Source organism: Xenopus laevis, chromosome 5S, assembly GCF_017654675.1.
Source record: "Xenopus laevis strain J_2021 chromosome 5S, Xenopus_laevis_v10.1, whole genome shotgun sequence".
NCBI classification, from domain to species: domain Eukaryota; kingdom Metazoa; phylum Chordata; class Amphibia; order Anura; family Pipidae; genus Xenopus; species Xenopus laevis.
Genome location: NC_054380.1, coordinates 1910001 through 1929081, shown reverse-complemented (window position 1 = coordinate 1929081; position 19081 = coordinate 1910001). Strand labels below are relative to the sequence as shown.

Here is a 19081-nt window from a genome sequence, read left to right as displayed (position 1 = left end):
CTCTGCCCTCACTTCCCTCGCTCTACAACTCGTCACCAGCACTTCCCCCCGGCGTCTCCTCCCCTTTCCCCGTGACTGGCCGACTTATCCCTGGACCAGCCCCGCAGCTGCCACGTTTCAGTGGTGACGTCAACGCAACCTCCCACATCCGCTAGAGGGAGCCGGACTAACCCCAGGAACAAGGAGCAAGGGAGAGGCGGGGCGGTGTCCAGTGGCAAAGGCGAGGGGCGGTCCTAAGGGAATGCGCAAGCGCCAGTGTAAATGGAATCCTGGGAATTGTAGTTTATTCCACTCTCACCAGTGCTCGTAAGTCAGCGGTTGTCGCGGGCGCCGGCGGACTTCATTTCCCAGAATGCCCCTGGCGGCCGGCCTCCTGTCGGCAGTACGAAGTCTTCCTGAGTTGGACGATTCACTATTTCCTGGTTTCAGCCGGCAGCCATTTTGGGGGTTACAGAGAGCTGGGCTTGTGTTGGCTTTGCTGGATACAGGGGGTTAATCTCGGGTTTTCTGGGGGGAATTAGGACTTGTTCATATTTTTTTTACTTTATTTCTAGATCTATTTTGGTCTTTCTTTTAAGTTGTTCCCCCGGCGCTTGTTCCGGCCGCTGCTGCTCGTGAGGAGGTCGGACTGTGCTTTTTCTTCTTGTTTGTCCCTCAGTCTGTGAGAGTTTTGTGCAGAAGCGGCGGCAGCTCAGTGACATGTCCAGCATGAATCCCGAGTAGTGAGTATCAACAGCGAGGGGTCGGGAGGGGTCGGGGGCGACTGAGGCCAGGGGAGGGACACAATGGCCTGAGAGGGAACATATCGGCCAGTGTCAGTGACATTCCTGCTGTAGTTCAACTACATCTCTCAGCCTCACAATGACAGGGTGCCGGGAGTTTCAGTTTAACAACAGCTGGGAGGGTTACACATTGGACATCCCTGATATTCCTACTAAATAACTCATACAACTTGCCCTTTGTACTTCTTTTACTGACCCTGTGATACTGAGCCCCTGGGCTAGTGCCCTGCCTGTTATAACTCACTGAGTCCCTGGGCTAGTGCCTGCCTGTTATAACTCTCTGTCCCTGTGATACTGAGTCCCTGGGCTAGTGCCCTGTCTGTTATAACTCTCTGTCCCTGTGATACTGAGTCCCTGGGCTAGTGCCCTGTCTGTTATAACTCACTGAGTCCCTGGGCTAGTGCCCTGTCTGTTATAACTCTCTGTCCCTGTGATACTGAGTCCCTGGGCTAGTGCCCTGTCTGTTATAACTCTCTGTCCCTGTGATACTGAGTCCCTGGGCTAGTGCCCTGTCTGTTATAACTCTCTGTCCCTGTGATACTGAGTCCCTGGGCTAGTGCCCTGTCTGTTATAACTCTCTGTCCCTGTGATACTGATTCCCTGGGCTAGTGCCCTGTCTGTTATAACTCTCTGTCCCTGTGATACTGAGTCCCTGGGCTAGTGCCCTGTCTGTTATAACTCTCTGTCCCTGTGATACTGAGTCCCTGGGCTAGTGCCCTGCCTGTTATAACTCTCTGTCCCTGTGATACTGATTCCCTGGGCTAGTGCCCTGTCTGTTATAACTCTCTGTCCCTGTGATACTGAGTCCCTGGGCTAGTGCCCTGTCTGTTATAACTCTCTGTCCCTGTGATACTGAGTCCCTGGGCTAGTGCCCTGTCTGTTATAACTCTCTGTCCCTGTGATACTGATTCCCTGGGCTAGTGCCCTGTCTGTTATAACTCTCTGTCCCTGTGATACTGAGTCCCTGGGCTAGTGCCCTGTCTGTTATAACTCTCTGTCCCTGTGATACTGAGTCTCTGGGCTAGTGCCCTGTCTGTTATAACTCTCTGTCCCTGTGATACTGAGTCCCTGGGCTAGTGCCCTGTCTGTTATAACTCTCTGTCCCTGTGATACTGAGTCCCTGGGCTAGTGCCCTGTCTGTTATAACTCTCTGTCCCTGTGATACTGAGTCCCTGGGCTAGTGCCCTGTCTGTTATAACTCTCTGTCCCTGTGATACTGAGTCCCTGGGCTAGTGCCCTGTCTGTTATAACTCTCTGTCCCTGTGATACTGAGTCCCTGGGCTAGTGCCCTGCCTGTTATAACTCTCTGTCCCTGTGATACTGAGTCCCTGGGCTAGTGCTGTCCCTGTGATACTGAGTCCCTGGGCTAGTGCCCTGTCTGTTATAACTCTCTGTCCCTGTGATACTGAGTCCCTGGGCTAGTGCCCTGTCTGTTATAACTCTCTGTCCCTGTGATACTGAGTCCCTGGGCTAGTGCCCTGTCTGTTATAACTCTCCGTCCTGTGATACTGAGTCCCTGGGCTAGTGCCCTGCCTGTTATAACTCTCTGTCCCTGTGATACTGAGTCTCTGGGCTAGTGCCCTGCCTGTTATAACTCTCTGTCCCTGTGATACTGAGTCCCTGGGCTAGTGCCCTGTCTGTTATAACTCTCTGTCCCTGTGATACTGAGTCCCTGGGCTAGTGCCCTGTCTGTTATAACTCTCTGTCCCTGTGATACTGAGTCCCTGGGCTAGTGCCCTGCCTGTTATAACTCTCTGTCCCTGTGATACTGAGTCCCTGGGCTAGTGCCCTGTCTGTTATAACTCTCTGTCCCTGTGATACTGAGTCCCTGGGCTAGTGCCCTGTCTGTTATAACTCTCTGTCCCTGTGATACTGAGTCCCTGGGCTAGTGCCCTGTCTGTTATAACTCTCTGTCCCTGTGATACTGAGTCCCTGGGCTAGTGCCCTGTCTGTTATAACTCTCTGTCCCTGGTAGTTTTATATTGATACAACCCTTATTGCACAGTGGCCACTAATTATAACCTTATAGCTGTGCCATCATTTAATATAGACAACCTTCAGTTAGCACGCTGTTGTTCAACTGCATCACTCATTTTTATTTTTTTTTTTTAAATCTTTTATTTTTCAAAAGCATAGTACAGAATAACATGCATCACACATTTTTATCTCCGCTCAGCGGAGTTCTAGTTTAGTGCTAGAGAATTGCAGCTGGTCATCATTATCCCAGTTAAATATTGATTATATCAGATTTTTATATCAGATTTTAATTGCTAATGACATTGAACTTATTTGCTTGGGTTCCAGTTTATTTCTAAAAATGTACAAAATATTTGTGAACTGTTTGAGAAGCCGCATGGCCAGGGTAACAATCACTTGGGTACTGGGCATAAAGGATGGAGCACCTCATTGCCAGCCCTTGAAAGCCAATATTTTATATAAAACTGTGTTTTGGGTGTAGAGGTGTAATATCCTGCATACTATCCAGTCTATAAGTACCTATTCCTGTATTGCCTTACTTACATCTCTGAAATATCTCTCAAATCTTACACTTAACAAAAAGTGGGTTCATGGTGGTGGCCCTGTCCGTGACCCATAGAAAGTTTTTCAGATGGCCCTTTAACTCTACAGGAACAAGTAGGAATGGTACAGTCCTCTTCCTGAACATTTATATGGAGAGGCCCATTTATCTCAGTATTTTATGAAAAATACTCCTACCAAATCCACACGGGTTTTTTTCTCCTTATTTATCAATACACTTAACTGAAAATTTTGTTTGTGGGGAAAAAATCGTGAAAAAACCAAAGCGTATGATTTTTCACCGAAAACTCAGATTCTTTTTCAGATACACCACATTGGCAGGTCTGAGAGATGCCGGATTTTCGGATTCTGACTTTTTCCATCCTCGGTATATAATTTAAAAAAAAACCCAACTAAAAATTTCGGGTTTTGGCATTTGGAGTTTAATAAATAACCCACTTAGTGTTAGAGTATTCTTTTCTCATTGGCATACATTTCTGGTAATGTGATCAGCCCATCTCTTCATTTAATCAATCTGAATATGTTGGCAAACTAAAATTAGGTCTTGTATTTCAGCAAATCTTAGGGCCACAACTTGGAATCCCCTGAGTTTATCTGTCCTGTCTCTTTCAGTATCATGTGACGGAGAAATGGGTGAAACATTTTCCTTTATGTCCTATTACCCCCCTGTCATTGGCTGACACTAATCCCTTCTTCTGTCTCCATGAGGGTTGTCCATTGTCAGAAGTTAATTTACAATAATCAGTAGGTGTACCCCTGAAGCTGACAGTCTAATGATGTGCTGGGCCCTGGTTAGGATGTTAATATACAACATGGTGGAAGTTGCTAGTAGCTTAGTGCATGAACATGTTTCTTGCTGGAGCTGCATGTGACAAATTCCTGTAACATTTTAATTGCTGCCAACATTTAGTTTAGAAAACAGACCTGAGTTTTGTTGATATGTGGGTTGGATAAATCCTACAACTCTGAAAACTCACCTGTGGCTGCCCACGTGTCGAACTAGGACTGAGAGATGCAGAGAATTGAAATTTTACTGACTGCTGCTGTGGTTACTTGTTACTTGTCTGAGACATAAGAGGTTTGTTGAGTGACACAAGTTTAGGTGTTGGTGAGTTCACGTGTGGTTTTAAGGCAGTCTAATAAACATACAAGATCTTGGTATCCGGTGATATTCTTGGGTTCTCTTTGTTGTAGCTGTTTCATTAAAGGGATGCTGTCATGATTTTTTATGATATTGTTTTTATTTCTAAATTACACTGCAAATAATTCACTGTACAATATAAAATGTCATTCCTGAACCCGCAAGTGTATTTAATTGTAATATTGGTGTGTAGGTGCATCTCAGGTCAGCACAGAGCCGGCACTTTAGGATGGAACTGCTTTCTGGCAGCCTGTTGTTTCTCCTACTCAATGTAACTGAATGCGTCTCAGTGGACCTGGATTTTACTATTGAGTGTGTTCTTAGATCTACCAGGCAGCTGTTATCTTGTGTTGGGGAGCTGCTATCTGGTTACTTTCCCATTGTTCTGTTGTTAGGCTGCTGGGGGAAGGGAGGGGGTGATAACACTCCAACTTGCAGTAAAGAGTGACTGAAAGTTTTTCAGAGCACAAGTCACATGACTGGGGGCAGATGGGAAACTGACAATATGTCTAGCCCCATGTCAGATTTCAAAGTGAAATATAAAACATCTGTTTGCTCTTTTGAGAAACGGATTTCTGAGCAGAATTCTGCTGCAACAGCACTATTAACTGATGTGTTTTGAGAAAAAGTTTTTTTTCCCATGACAGTATCCCTTTAAGGCAGACTAATAAACATCCACAATCTTGGCATCCAGTAATATTCTTGGGTTCTCTTTGCTGTAGCTGTTTGATGAACTTGTTTGCAGCTGCTCATCTTACCGAGTGCTGTGTTACAAACTTGTGATTATTGTGGTATCAGGGGGGTATAGTCACCTAGAGATAATTACAGCTAATGAGCGGTGGACTCTGCCCCGGCCAATGAACATTTGTCCCAAAGGGAAGTGACTAAGGAATCTAGGTGGCTACGAACCCAGCCGGTGTGCGAATACAGAGCAGATAGTAAATATAGCCCTAAGGATTAGTATCAGGCGTCGGCTTGTTATTGTTCTGCTGAAATTATATATACAGGTATAGGAAACCCGATATCCAGAAAGCTCCGAATTACAGAATGGCTGTCTCCCATAGACTCCATTTTATTCAATTAATCCAAATTTTTAAAAATGATTTACTTTTTCTGTGTAATAATAAAACAGTAACTTGTACTTGATCCCAACTAAGATATAATTAATCCTTATTGGAAGCAAAACCAGCCTATTGGCTTTATTTCATGTTTAAATGAATTTCTAGTAGACTTAAGGCATGAAGACCCAAATTACGGAAAGATCCGTTATCCGGAAAACCCTAGGTCCCGAGCAGTCTGGATAACAGGTCCCATACCTGTGTGTATCTCTCTCTCTCTCTCTCTCTATATATATATATATATATATATATATATATATATATATATATATATATATATATATATATATATATATATATATATATATATATATATATATATATAGATATATATATATCTATCTATCTATCTCAGTCCATGAAAGCGCTCACAGCAGTCGCCATAAAGCATATATCAGCCTTTATGTGTGCATGGTGTATATATATATATATATATATATTTTCCCCTCTTTCTGTGAATACCCCAGGTCTTTACTCATTTATTAACCATAGGGCCACAGCTGTGACACAGAAAGCCGCTCTTTCATGAATAGTATAGTGGAATAACCTGTGTACTCACTCGAGTTTCCGGATAAACCCTTCGCTAGCCTTCATTATAGCAGCCAGTCATGTGCCAGTCACATGGTTCTTACAGAACTGATATTCCTGCACATTTTGCAATCGTCTGGCTGGGTCTCTTGTTAACTCTTCCACTGCTTATCACGAGTGTCCTTTTCAGTTGTGACAGAGAAGCATTATATCAATATCTGTGCATTTTCTATTTGAAAATCCTGCTGTTTAGGATTCTAACTGCTACTTAGCCTATGTAATGCAGCCTACATATATTTCCTTTGCTTTCTGCTTCAGTTTCTTTTCATTGTGGTTATATAGGGCCTTCTTTATGGTGTTCATAGTCACACTAGAGACATGTTAAATTTGTTCTGTTGTACAGTTATGGGATCCATTAACCCGTTATCCAGAAAGCTCCGAATTACGGAAATGCCATACCCCATAGACCCAATTTTATCCAAATAATCCAAATTCTAAAAAAATATTTTCTTTTTCTTTGTAATAATAAAACAGTACCTTGTACTTGATCCAAACTAAGATAATTTATTGGAAGCAAAACCAGCCTATTGGGTTTATTTCATGTTTACATGATTTACTAGTAGACTTAAGGTATCAAGACTCTCAAAGTTAAAAAGTCACCCTTTATTTATCATAAATATTAAATGCCTATGAATAATTGCCTGTGGGTGCGAAACGCGTAAGGTGGAGCATCAATTGGTCTGTATGCCTACTTTTTAATATTTATGATAAATAAAGAGTGACTTTTTAACTTTGGGAGTATTGACTGGGAATATATTTTTGAATTTTTGATGTGGGTGCCCTTTGGAGTTGGGGGCTATATTCCAGCATTTTTGTCCCTTTTTTGACAGGCCTGTATAGACTGCAGCAGTTGAGTAGCAAGTGTTTTTTTTAAGGTATCAAGATCCAAATTACAGAAAGATCCGTTATCCGGAAAACCCAAAGTCCCAAGCATTCTGTATAATGGGTCCCATATCTGTACCTACTTGTCTTATGATTAAAAAAAACCTTTTATTTCTAGTAACGTTCATACTGTGATTTTAGTTTAATCAAATGGAGACTGTTGGTCCGAACTCGGTTCCTGAAAGTCTGAATTACTGAAGGTCCAGAAGTCTTATCACATCATGTGAATGTCAGAAAGCAGTGGGTCCTATTGGACCAGAATCTGGCCAAGTTATATTTTAGGGAAAAACCTCTACATTTTTGTTAATTTTTAACATTTTAATTGATAAGTGTGCTGCAAATAGATGTAATCCTTGTTCCTTTACTGTTGGTCTTCATTTTTATGTGATATTTTCAATTTACAATAGTGGATTAGTGTTTAGTGATAAATCAAAGGGACTGGCTAGAAAATCCTGTTTGGCAAGGACTGTATGGGTTTCCCTGTCTCCTGATGGGCTAATTGGTTCAACCCCTTGGGTGACCAAACAGGGCAAAGATCTGCTTGTTTGCTCTCCATCCCAATGAGCAGGTCTACAATTATCTGACCAGCTTAACCCTTCACTAGAGAACACGGAGAAGAAGCTCTATATAAATGATATAATGTAGGTTTCTTTGTGGCAAGGGAGATGGCTAATGAATCTCACATAGGGCTTCACACAAAAAAGCATTGAATGGTTTTAGCACTTGGTCTCTGAACAAGTAAGCTAAATAACACATATATTTAATCATTGTTGTACAGGTATGGGACCTGTTATCCAGAATGCTCGGGACCTGGGGTGTTCCGGATAAAGGATCTTTCCGTAATTTGGGTCTTCATGCCTTAAGTCTACTAAAAATTCATGTAAACATGAAATAAAGCCAATAGGCTGGTTTTGCTTCCAATAAGGATTAATTATATCTTAGTTGGGATCAAGTACAAGCGACTGTTTTATTATTACAGAGAAAAAGGAAATAATTTTTACAAATTTGGATTATTTGGATAAAATGGAGTCTAAGGGAGACAGCCATTCCGTAATTCGGAGCTTTCTGGATATCGGGTTTCCGGATAAGGGATCCTATACCTGTAGTGACAAAAGAAGTTTTCAGGTTTCGAAGGATTTCATAAGCGGACCCCCTCCCCCTTGTGGCTTTTTTGAGTGGGGTGTGTTTAGTGTGATGATGTCGCACCAATAAAGGTATTGTACCTATCCAGATAAGGTCTACCTATGTGAGTGCCTGTTTATTCCAATTTTGTTCTTTTTTTGGGAGGGGGTGATATCTAAAACTTGTGTTATTGACCCTTCACATGGAACTCTTCAACCCCCTCCCCCATTATCATTAGAGTATTTATTGTGTGTCACAAAAGATTCCTTTTCGATACTTTGCAGAACATTTTGCCTTCAAATACTTTTTCGGTTCAGTTGGTTTTAGATAGTTTATCAGAAATAAATATGTTTTCCAATTTTTTTATATATGACTGTTTTTCTAATATTGAAGTATAAAGTTAAATTTTTCACCTTGTAAAGCAGCTGGGGGGGTCGCCGACCCTGTAAACTTTTCTAAATTGATACATTTAGTTAATACATTTGTTATCTTTGTTACTGCTGAGCAGAATCCCCGAGTTTCATTAAAGGCAGCTGTTAGACTTGATACAATAGTTACTGATATTCCACAGATACTGCTGAGAATTGTAGCAACTAATTGTAGCAACTAATTGTAGCAACTAATTGTAGCAACTAATTGTAGCAACTAAATGAGGCAAATTGTAAAAGTTCAGATGCTCCTGGATCATTGAGCTGCCAGACTGAAACACCAGAAACAGGAACATTATTAAACTTTAAGATGAAATTTTGGGAAAGGGGTAAAAAATAAAGATGGAAATCACTTGATAAAAATCTTTCTTCATGGAGAACAATCTGAAAACAACTGAACGGGGAAAAAAGGTGAACAACCCCTTTAAATGGAAGATGCCGCTTTATTTATTCGGATCTTAATTTAGGGAACTATTGAGATTTAAGATGGCCAAAGACATGCAGATATAATCGTATGAATCTTTGTTTTGTACCATTTTCGGGCCACGTGTGGAGAGTCCCGATGTTTTTCGTGAGATGGCGATCGGTCGTTCAGTCGATGGGACAGGTTAGAAAATTTCTGTCGGCTGCCGATAATTTCTCTGCATGTATTGCTGAACTCACGATTTTCAGTGGGAGAGTCACCAGCTTTTCAGACATAAACTTTCATACGATTACTGTCAGGGGCAGAACTTCGGCTCATCTGTTCTTTTACTACTTTATTTCATCTGAATGGTTAGTGGCGGGTCGGGAGATGGTGACGTCCGATATTGCAAGTAAATCTGCACATCTATGGCCACTTTTATTCACCCATGTGATTTGCCAAATTGCTGTGTCCAAAACTTGTGTGAGCAATGGGCTTGCTGAATAATTGCGCTGTGCATGTGACCCATTTAGAAAAACACATGATTTACTCTTTCCCGTGGCCCGTGAGCTAATGGCACAATGACTGCTTTTTGTCAGTTAGTGATTGATCCTCACTGTGAAATCATTCTATAACATACTAAAAGTTATCCTAAAGGTGAACCACCTCTTTAAAGGGGGTGCAATTCCTCAACAGAGTAAACGTCCAAGAATTGCTGCATTTATCCTAGGGCCAGCTACGATGGGTGTAAACTCCCCCGTCAGTGTGCTTACTTACATACGAAAATAGGTAATTTAGAGACCACCCATACTTTATCGAGAAAGGCCGTCTCCCATAGACTGCATTATAATCAAATAATCCAATTTTTTAAAAAAAATATTGCATTTTTCTCTGTAATAATATTCCAAATTAAGATATAATTAATCATGTGCTGCTCTGTGGTTTTACTCAGGGTTTTTTTTTCCCCATAGACTGTGTGGGGAGGGTTGTTAAGGTGGGACTGCTGTACCTAAGGGGGGGTTAGTTCTCCTTTTAAGGTATAAAGATCCAAATTACAGAAAGATCACTTATCCAGAAAACCCCAGGTCCCAAGCATTCTGGATGATAGGTTCCATACCTGTACTAAATTACCTGCTGGTTTCAAGATGGCCAGCATATCACTAGTGAATAGTTACACACCCCAAAACTGCTCATATACACTGGCCTGGGTCACAAGGCAGGGTCAGTCCCCCCCCCCCTTACTGTTACGTATGCCACAGGGGATTACTAACACAAAATTTGTATGCAATTTGGCAACAAACGTGTTTGTGTGTTTAGTAACAATAGTGTCCAATGCTTATGTCGCCTCTGGGTTATAGCTCATCTGACTACCTTATAAAATGTGTTACTTGAACCTTTTGTTATTCTATTAGTCTTATGCTCCATGTTACTGAAGGACAATCTTGTAATCCTAGAAACTTTCTAAATATAATCAATTAAATATTCTACTGTTTCTGCAATGATTAGGGATGCACCGAATCCAGGATTCGGTTTGGGATTCGGCCTTTTTCAGCAGGATTCGGCCGAAACCTTGTGCCTGGCCTAACCAAATCCTAATTTGCATTTGTAAATTAGGGTTGGGTAGGGAAATCACGTGACTCTTCGTCACAAAAGGAAATTTTTTCCCACTTTTTCCTTTCCAGACCGTAATTTGCATATGCAAATTAGGATTCGGTTCGGTATTCGGCAGAATCTTTAATCGGGGATTCGGCCGAATCCCAAATAGTGGATTCGGTGCATCCCTAGAAATAATCAAGTTTATATTCACTATTCCTCTCTCAGCATCTGTTTCTCTTCATTCTCTCTTCATGCAGCAGTTGGGTGTCAGATATTCACTGACAGTTACATCCAATATATCTTATAGGGGGGCTCCTTTTGCCTAGAAGATGTATTAGAGGTCACTCTATTAAACTCACCAGACATCATGTCTCTCTACATGCAGAATTTGTGCAAAAGGCAGTTATTTTGTTAGATTTTGTTTGTACTGGAATCAGTTATTTGAGTGAGCTCTAATACATCTGCTAGGAAAGGAGCCCCAATATAAGATATATTGTTATTTCTTTAGAGATGTAACAATGACCCCACTCTTAAAGGACCAGTAACATCAAATTTTTTTAAAAAAAAAATTTGTTAGCATACAGCGAAAAAAAAGCAGAAAGACAAATTAAACTTTGAAATCGCTTTATTAAAAAATAACTTACTGAAACGCCGCTTGCGCTCCTCAAACTCCTTGGCAAATCAGAAAGATCATTGGATCAGTGAGGGCTTAGAATCTTCCTGGTATGGCAGTAGCCTTAATGAATAATTAAAGGTAACATTATGCCAGACTTCCCAACACTATGAAAGCATTCTCTATATGTCTTTGACTACTCATTAAAGAGCAAGGAAGCATTAAAAAATGCCAATTTTATTTAATCTTTCTTGTTTAATTAGGTAAATATCACAGGATCTGTTTAATAAAGGCAAGTACTAATTATCAGTTCAATGACTCCCTTTGTTTCCCTGTGTAATGCTGCCTGTGTGTTGTTTTGTGCTTCAACTCTCTGACATGACCCTGTGTATATGTGAGGCCACAGTGAGCTTATCTTATGGGCCTTCTAGAACATTCTGATATTTGGACTCCAAATGCTTCTTTCTTCTGTTCTGACCGCATTTATGGGACTATGAGCAACAGAAGTGCTGTGATGTATGTGCCATGGCCTTTATTGTCAAATAATTGTCTTTTTTAGTGACAGAGGCAAATAGTCATCTACATCTTTAGTCGCTTATACTGGGTAAACAGGTTGTAATCTTTAGGGAGAACCAGTTTGGCAGAGTTTTCCAGTTATGATTGTTTTTTTAACTGCGTTTATCTCCAACACATTACAAAGAGGTTTTGCAACAAACAAAAAAAGTGAGAGTGGCATTGATGTTGTCAGGCGATGGCATAAACCTGTAGTAAATATCCGTGAAATACTCTCGGGGACTCATGGGTGGGAGACCCAATTAGTCAGTTAAAGTTATTGTGATTTCTACTGAGAGCTCTATATCTATCCTTTGCTGGTCTCTGCCCTGTTGTTCTAGTTAGGGCATATTCTACTTTCAATTGGGGATGCACCAAATCCACTATTTTGGTTTTGGCCAAACCCCCGAATCCTTCGTGAAAGATTCGGCCGAATACCGAACAGAATCCCGGATTCGGTGCATCCCTACTTTCAATAGTAATTACATGTACAAATTAATAATGTGGGATTTGTGTATACTGGAGAGTTTTAGACAAAAGTTCATTTAGGGTTACGTCCCATTTAATCCTTTGCTCTATAAAACATCTTGTACAGGTATGGAACTGGTTATCCAGAATATGGGGGACCTGGGGTGTTCTGGATAAAGGATCTTTCCATAATTTGGGTCTTCATGCCTTAAGTCAACTAGAAATTCATGTAAACATGAAATAAAGCCAATAGGCTGGTTTTGCTTCCAATAAGGATTAATTATATCTTAGTTGGGATCAAGTACATGTTACTGTTTTATTATTACATAGAAAAAGGAAATCATTTTTAAAACTTTGGATTATTTGGATAAAATGGAGTCTATGGGAGACAGCCATTCCGTAATTCGGAGCTTTCTGGATAAGGGATCCTATACCTGTATTATAAAAAACAATATGTCCTCTTCTAAATGCTTTAGAAACGTAATACAGGTGTAGGACCCGTTATCCCGAATGCTTGGGACCAGGGGTCTTCCAGATCAGATCTTTCTGTAATTTGGGTCTTCATGCCTTAAGTCTACTAGAAAATCATGTAAACATTAAATAAAGCCAATAGGCTGATTTTGCCTCCAATAAGGATTAATTATATCTTAGTTGGGATCAAGTACTACTGTTTAATTATACAGAGAAAAAGGAAAAAATCGAAATCTAAAAATTTAGATTATTTTAATAAAATGGAGTCTATGGGAGACGGATTTTTCCGTAATCCGAAACTTTCTGGATAACGGGTTTCCGGATAACTGATCCTATACCTGTACATGCTGAATAAGGAATGTCCTGAGGCCCGTTGGGTACTGCATAACATTGCGTACAATTCCTCTGTTTTCGGGATAGACCTGCACCCAGTATTTAGCTGCTGCTCTGTGCCCCATTCCAGTTGTAAAAAGCCTGACCATTATCCTGTACTGGGAAGTGTTTCAAGTGGTGCCAGATGAATTATTCATTGGTGAAAAGACAGAGCAGGTAGAAAGAAAAGCCAGATGCTCATCACCTGCTCATGTCGGCTGCTATCTTGTTATCTTACATCGCTTGGCTGCTTTCCATCTGTTGTAACCTAACCTTCCTCCTCCTCCTCATCGTCATAGAACAGTCTATTGTGTAGCACAATGTTTTAGCATTTGAATGCAGTACAATTCTATGATTCCCCATATACATTCATTGGGCAAAAGATACAGGTATGCAACATGTTATCCAGAATGCTGGGGTTTTGGGGTTTTCCAGATAAGGGATCTTTCCATAATTTAGATCTCCACTTCAAAACTGACAAATTCGAATAGGGAATTAGCCAAACTAAATTTCGGGGTTTTTTTATTTATTTTTTTTTTTTAAATCAAATTTAGAGTTTTATCATACTCTGGCACTTTAAGAATCCAAATTCGAATATTCAATTTTTTTTTGGAGAAAAAACTCGAATCGAGTTTGATCAAATTCAATTCGTGTTTTCTGGTCGTTTAAATTTGTCCGTGTTTTGAAAATTCTATTTTAATAATTTCCCCAAGTCGAATTTAGAAAAAAAAAATCGCATGAATTCGTAATTCAACCCTTGATAAAGTCTACTAAAAAATTATTTAAACATTAAAGGACCGGTTAAATACTTTTTTTTTTTTTTTTTTTTTAATTCATTCGTACATAACGAAAAAAATCCACCAAGACAGATTTATCTTTAAATTCGCAAGGTCTTTATTAAGAAATAATTTACCGAAACTCTGCTTGCGCTCCTCTTCAGACATGGCGATGATCCATCGTGCCGCGCTTGATTTCTCCTCCCTGGCTATCTCTTATAGAAGGAGAACATGTAGGAAGTGCTGAATGGAAAGTGAAAGTAATTGCCTAAGGCATAGAGGAGGGGCAGACAATATTTGATTGACATCTGAGATATTTAAATGAGTTTACAACAGCTATGAATGATTTAATAAAAAATAGAAATTGGATTTAATGTTTAATTTGAAAAGGACTTATTACACAGATTTTTGTGTCTGGGTGACAGGTCCCCTTTAAAGGAATGCCAAGGATGATCAGCCAACTGGACTTAAAAGGTTTGTTCACCTTCCAAACACTTTTTTTCAATTTAATTGTTTTCAGATTGTTCACCAGAAATAGACTTTTTTTTCAATTGCTTTACATTTTTTATTGACCATTTACCCAAAATTGAAGTTTAATGTTTGTGTCTCTAGTGTTTCAGTCTGACAGTGATCCAGGAGCATCTGAATTGTTACAATTTGTTACATATATTTGATACAATTAGTTGCTACAATTAGTTGTATTAGGGTTAGGAGTATCTGTGGAATATAAATGCAACTATTGTATCAAGTCTAACAGCTGCCTTTAATGAAACTCGGGGATTCTGCTCAGCAGGGACAAAGATAACAAACGTATCAACTAAATGTATCAATTTAGAACAGTTAAAGGGATCCTGTCATCGGAAAACGTTTTTTTCAAAATGTATCAGTTAATAGTGCTGCTCCAGCAGAATTCTGTGCTGAAATCCATTTCTCAAAAGCGCAAACAGATTTTTTTCTATTCAATTTTGAAATCTGACATGGGGCTAGACATATTGTCAATTTCCCAGCTGCCCCTGGTCATGTGACTTGTGCCTGCACTTTAGGAGAGAAATGCTTTCTGGCAGGCTGCTGTTTTTCCTTCCCAATGTAACTGAATGTGTCTCAGTGGGACCTGGATTTTACTATTGAGTGTTGTTCTTAGATCTACCAGGCAGCTGTTATCTTGTATTAAGGAGCTGCTATCTGGTTACCTTCCCATTGTTCTGTTGTTAGGCTGCTGGGGGGGAAAGGGAGAGGGTGATATCACTCCAGCTTGCAGTACAGCAGTAAAGAGTGATTGAAGTTTATCAGAGCACAAGTCACATGACTTGGGGCAGCTGGGAAATTGACAATATGTCTAGCCCCATGTCAAATTTCAAAATTGAATATAAAAAAATCTGTTTGCTCTTTTGAGAAACGGATTTCAGTGCAGAATTCTACTGGAGCAGCACTATTAACGGATTCATTTTGAAATTTTTTTTTTTCCCATGACAGTATCCCTTTAAGAGAGTCAGAAGTGTCGGCGACCCCTCCCCATCCAGAGCTGCTTTAGAAAGTGAAAAATGAAAATTTACACTCAATATTAGAAAAATGGTCACAAATAGAAAGTAATTGGGAAAAGTATTTATTTCTCGTGAACAATCTGAAACCAACTGAATGTAAAAAAAAAAAATTTGAAGGTGACCAACCCCTTTAAGCTGGCCATAGATGCACCAATATAATCATATGAAACACAGGTTTGTACAGTTAAGCTCCCCATAGAGGCAAAGTTTTTTAGTTGGTGAACGATCAATTTCAGTGCAATCCGACCAATCCGTCAAATTATCGTGAATTGAACGACCGGAAATCTTATAGAAAATGTATCGGTCCCAGTGCAATGTGTGTATGTCTGCAGGGCCGAGCAGGCAGCTCCCCTCAGTTTCCCTGACAATATCTCCTGGAACGATCTTTTAAGTTGATGGACAAATCGTACATTTAAACGGTAGTTTCGAGGTAATCGTGATCTCGCAATAACGAAAAGATCTTTTAAAAATCTTTACATCTATGGCCAGCTTTATTGTCTGGCAATTATAAATGGGCCAAACATTGTCAGATATCTTACTTTTCGGACTATAATTCTACAGTTTCAATCTAAATGTTGGTTTTACATTGGCCGAACGATCGAATTACGATTCGCCAAGCGGCTCAGACGGGTCGGTCGGGTAAAAATCCAACCTTCCCGATCGATATCGTGGCCAGATATCGATCGGGAAGACCCGTCGGAAGCCCCCATACACGGGCAGATAAGCTGTCAAATCGGTCCAAACGACCGATATCGGCAGCTTTATCTGCCCGTGTATGGCCACCTTAAAGCTGGCCATAGATGATGAGATTTTTAAAAGATCAGATCCTCATCGTGAGACCACGATTATCTCAGAACGATCGTACGAATTGACCATCAACTAAAAATACCAATTTGGCAGGAAAACAAAGGGGAGCTGCAGACATACATACATTGCACTGGGACCCACAAAGATTTTTTGACCTGGCCAATCAATTTCCTGACAGATGTCGGGCGAAAAACGGTAAGATGTACGATCGTTCGAATCCCACTAACCGCACGATAATTTCGAAGGATTGGTCGGACTTCCCTAAAATCGGTCGTTCAGCAAGAAGAATTGTCGCGTCTATGGGGAGCTCACGACAACTAAAATCTGAACATGTGGCTTTACCCTTGAATTACGTTGTACTTTGTATCTGGTGGTCAGGTAGAGAAGTTTGGGGTAAAACATTTGCTGAGCAAGGACCATTCCTTCATTCCCTCTAAATGCTTCTGTCATGAACCTGAAATTAACTTTTTTAACTTCAATTGTGCAGCAATGTTTAGACAGGAATTATTCATGTTTCTAGTACCGTATATACTCGAGTATAAGCCGATCCGAGTATAAGCCGAGGTACCTAATTTTACCTACGAAAACTGGGAAAACTTATTGACTCGAGTATAAGCCTAGACACAACTACAGCCCTGTCTCCCAGCAGCGGACATTCCGCCAAAGCGACCCCCCCAGCGATCAACCGGACTTCTTTGCAAAGTTGATGGTGACAGAGAATTGCCAAACGGATTACTGTGTGCATTGTCCCACTGTCCCACTACCATGTGCAGAGGGTGCTGTGTGATATTGCCATCACTGTTAATCTTTCATATAACCAACAGAGGGCGCTGTGTGATATTGCCATCACTGTTAATCCTTCATATAACCAACAGAGGGTGCTATGTGATATTGCAGTCACTGTTATTCTTTCATATAACCAACAGAGGGCGCTGTGTGATATTGCAGTCACTGTTATTCTTTCATATAACCAACAGAGGGCGCACTGTTATTCTTTCATATAACCAACAGAGGGCATTGTGGGATATTGCAGTCTCTCCCCAAGTGGACTGTTGGTATAGGAATGATTAAAAGTGACTGCAATCTCAGCTACTGCTGCTGACCTGAGTATAAGCCGAGGTAGACTTTTTCAGCACATTTTGGATGCTGAAAAACTCGGCTTATACTCGAGTATATACAGTATGTGTCTTGTATCTAGGGGAACTTTGAGGAGCAACAAGGAATGGAAATCTCAGGTCAGAAATAGGAAGCATTGATTTTTTGGGCAAAAACTATGTAAACTATGGTTTGGGCAAAACTATGTAAAATAAGCAGAGGATACGAATATAAACAATGTCAGCACCTCATACACAAATGGCAAATCCCATAGATGTTGTGAGGACAAAATTGCAACAAAATAGAAGTTGTTTGTTATGAATATTAAAGAGTTGGTTTACATTTATGTTAACTTTTCATTAAAAAGTCATGGAATGGCCAATTCTCAATTGGTCTTCATTGTTTTTGACTTCTTCAGACTTTTTTTCCAGCATTCAAATGGGGTTTATTGTTATTTTATTCTTCACCTCTCTATCCAGGCCCTCTCCTTCTCATATTCCAGGCTCTTATTCCTGTAATTAAAAAATTCCACACTAGGATTTTTCTAGCTATAGAACTTGAATTCCTTGCAGTTCCTGCTGCTGAATTTCAGGCAATGGTTAAGGCAGGGAGCAAACAAGGGAATGTTTGGAATTTATCTCCATTATATTGAACTATTTCTTTGTGGCACTGAAGAACATGTGATATAAAAGCTCCCCCTAGTGGCCACAGTTCCTCTACCCACTTTACAGTCTTCATAGAAAACAATGAAGTATGAACACCCGTTGCCTGTGAATGTGTAAGAGATCATACCAGGAGTTGGAAATACAGCCAGAGATTGGTAACCAGGTTATTACTGGGCCAAGGTTACCAGGACGTACCTTTTGGGTTATTTGGGATTTATCCAAAGATGCCGTAGCCTTTAATTGTCTGGCTTCCGCTGCCTTGTTTCACAAGTCAGAACTACCAGGGCAGAGAAAAATATAGGTACGGACAGATAAAGATAAAGAAAAATTCATTAAAACATAATACATATGGGAAAGTGCCTTAGCATTACAGTTTCTTTCACAAGCAGAGATTGTATATTTTGAGTTTCAGTAAGGATTCTAAGACGTAGCATTCGTTCTTCCAGTGGGACACATCTCATTGGCTGTGTAGCTGCTCTGGCTTGTGTGTGATTGGTTATCATACTGGTTCATCATTAATGTAGAGGTCAGGGTTTCAAGAGCATTTCTGAATTGAATTGACTAAAGCTTTGTTCCTGACTCTTATGAATTTATGCTTCTCAGTATGTATGGGATCATTTATGTGCCCTATTGACTTTATGGCAGATCTCTGGTTCGGAGTCGATTGAGCCAAATAATCAGATTTAATTTGACTTGATTTCATATAAATTTAGACTTTATTATAGGTCACTATTCAAGCTTGGACCCCACTATCCAGCAAATCAGAGAAGACACCTCATCTGACGTAGCCCAAAAAGCCCATATCTCAAGCTTTTCCCATTCTTACCATGTGTTGAATAGAAAGAAGAATAAACACTAATAATGCTGTCTAGTTCCTGGACGATATTTAATGGGGTTGTGTGAGCGTCCCTTGCCTGTATTTTACATCATTGTGTTGATTTATTTCATGATGTTTATATTGGTTTGCTTTAGTTTTACTATGACTTTAAATGGATTTTGCTTGTTATCCTGCAGAAATGAACCACTCCCTTACATTTAAGCATTAATGCCACTATCTGTATGGTTTTAATGCTTGAATGGATTCTGTCATGACTTTTGACTTTTATGATGTTGTTTTTATTTC

The 19081-nt window shown here is 40.2% G+C and overlaps 1 protein-coding gene across 1 annotated transcript in view; it reads left to right on the top strand.

Annotated features, from left to right (window-relative positions):
• Nucleotides 1-204: 204 nt before the first annotated feature.
• The window catches only part of rab1a.S (RAB1A, member RAS oncogene family S homeolog), a 26889-nt gene continuing 8012 nt past the window's right edge, over nucleotides 205-19081 (top strand). Inside the window, exon 1 of the mRNA XM_018264838.2 lies at nucleotides 205-722. Within this exon, the coding sequence (XP_018120327.1) occupies nucleotides 700-722 (23 nt within the window). The 5' untranslated portion in view covers nucleotides 205-699. The remainder of the gene's footprint in view (nucleotides 723-19081) is intronic.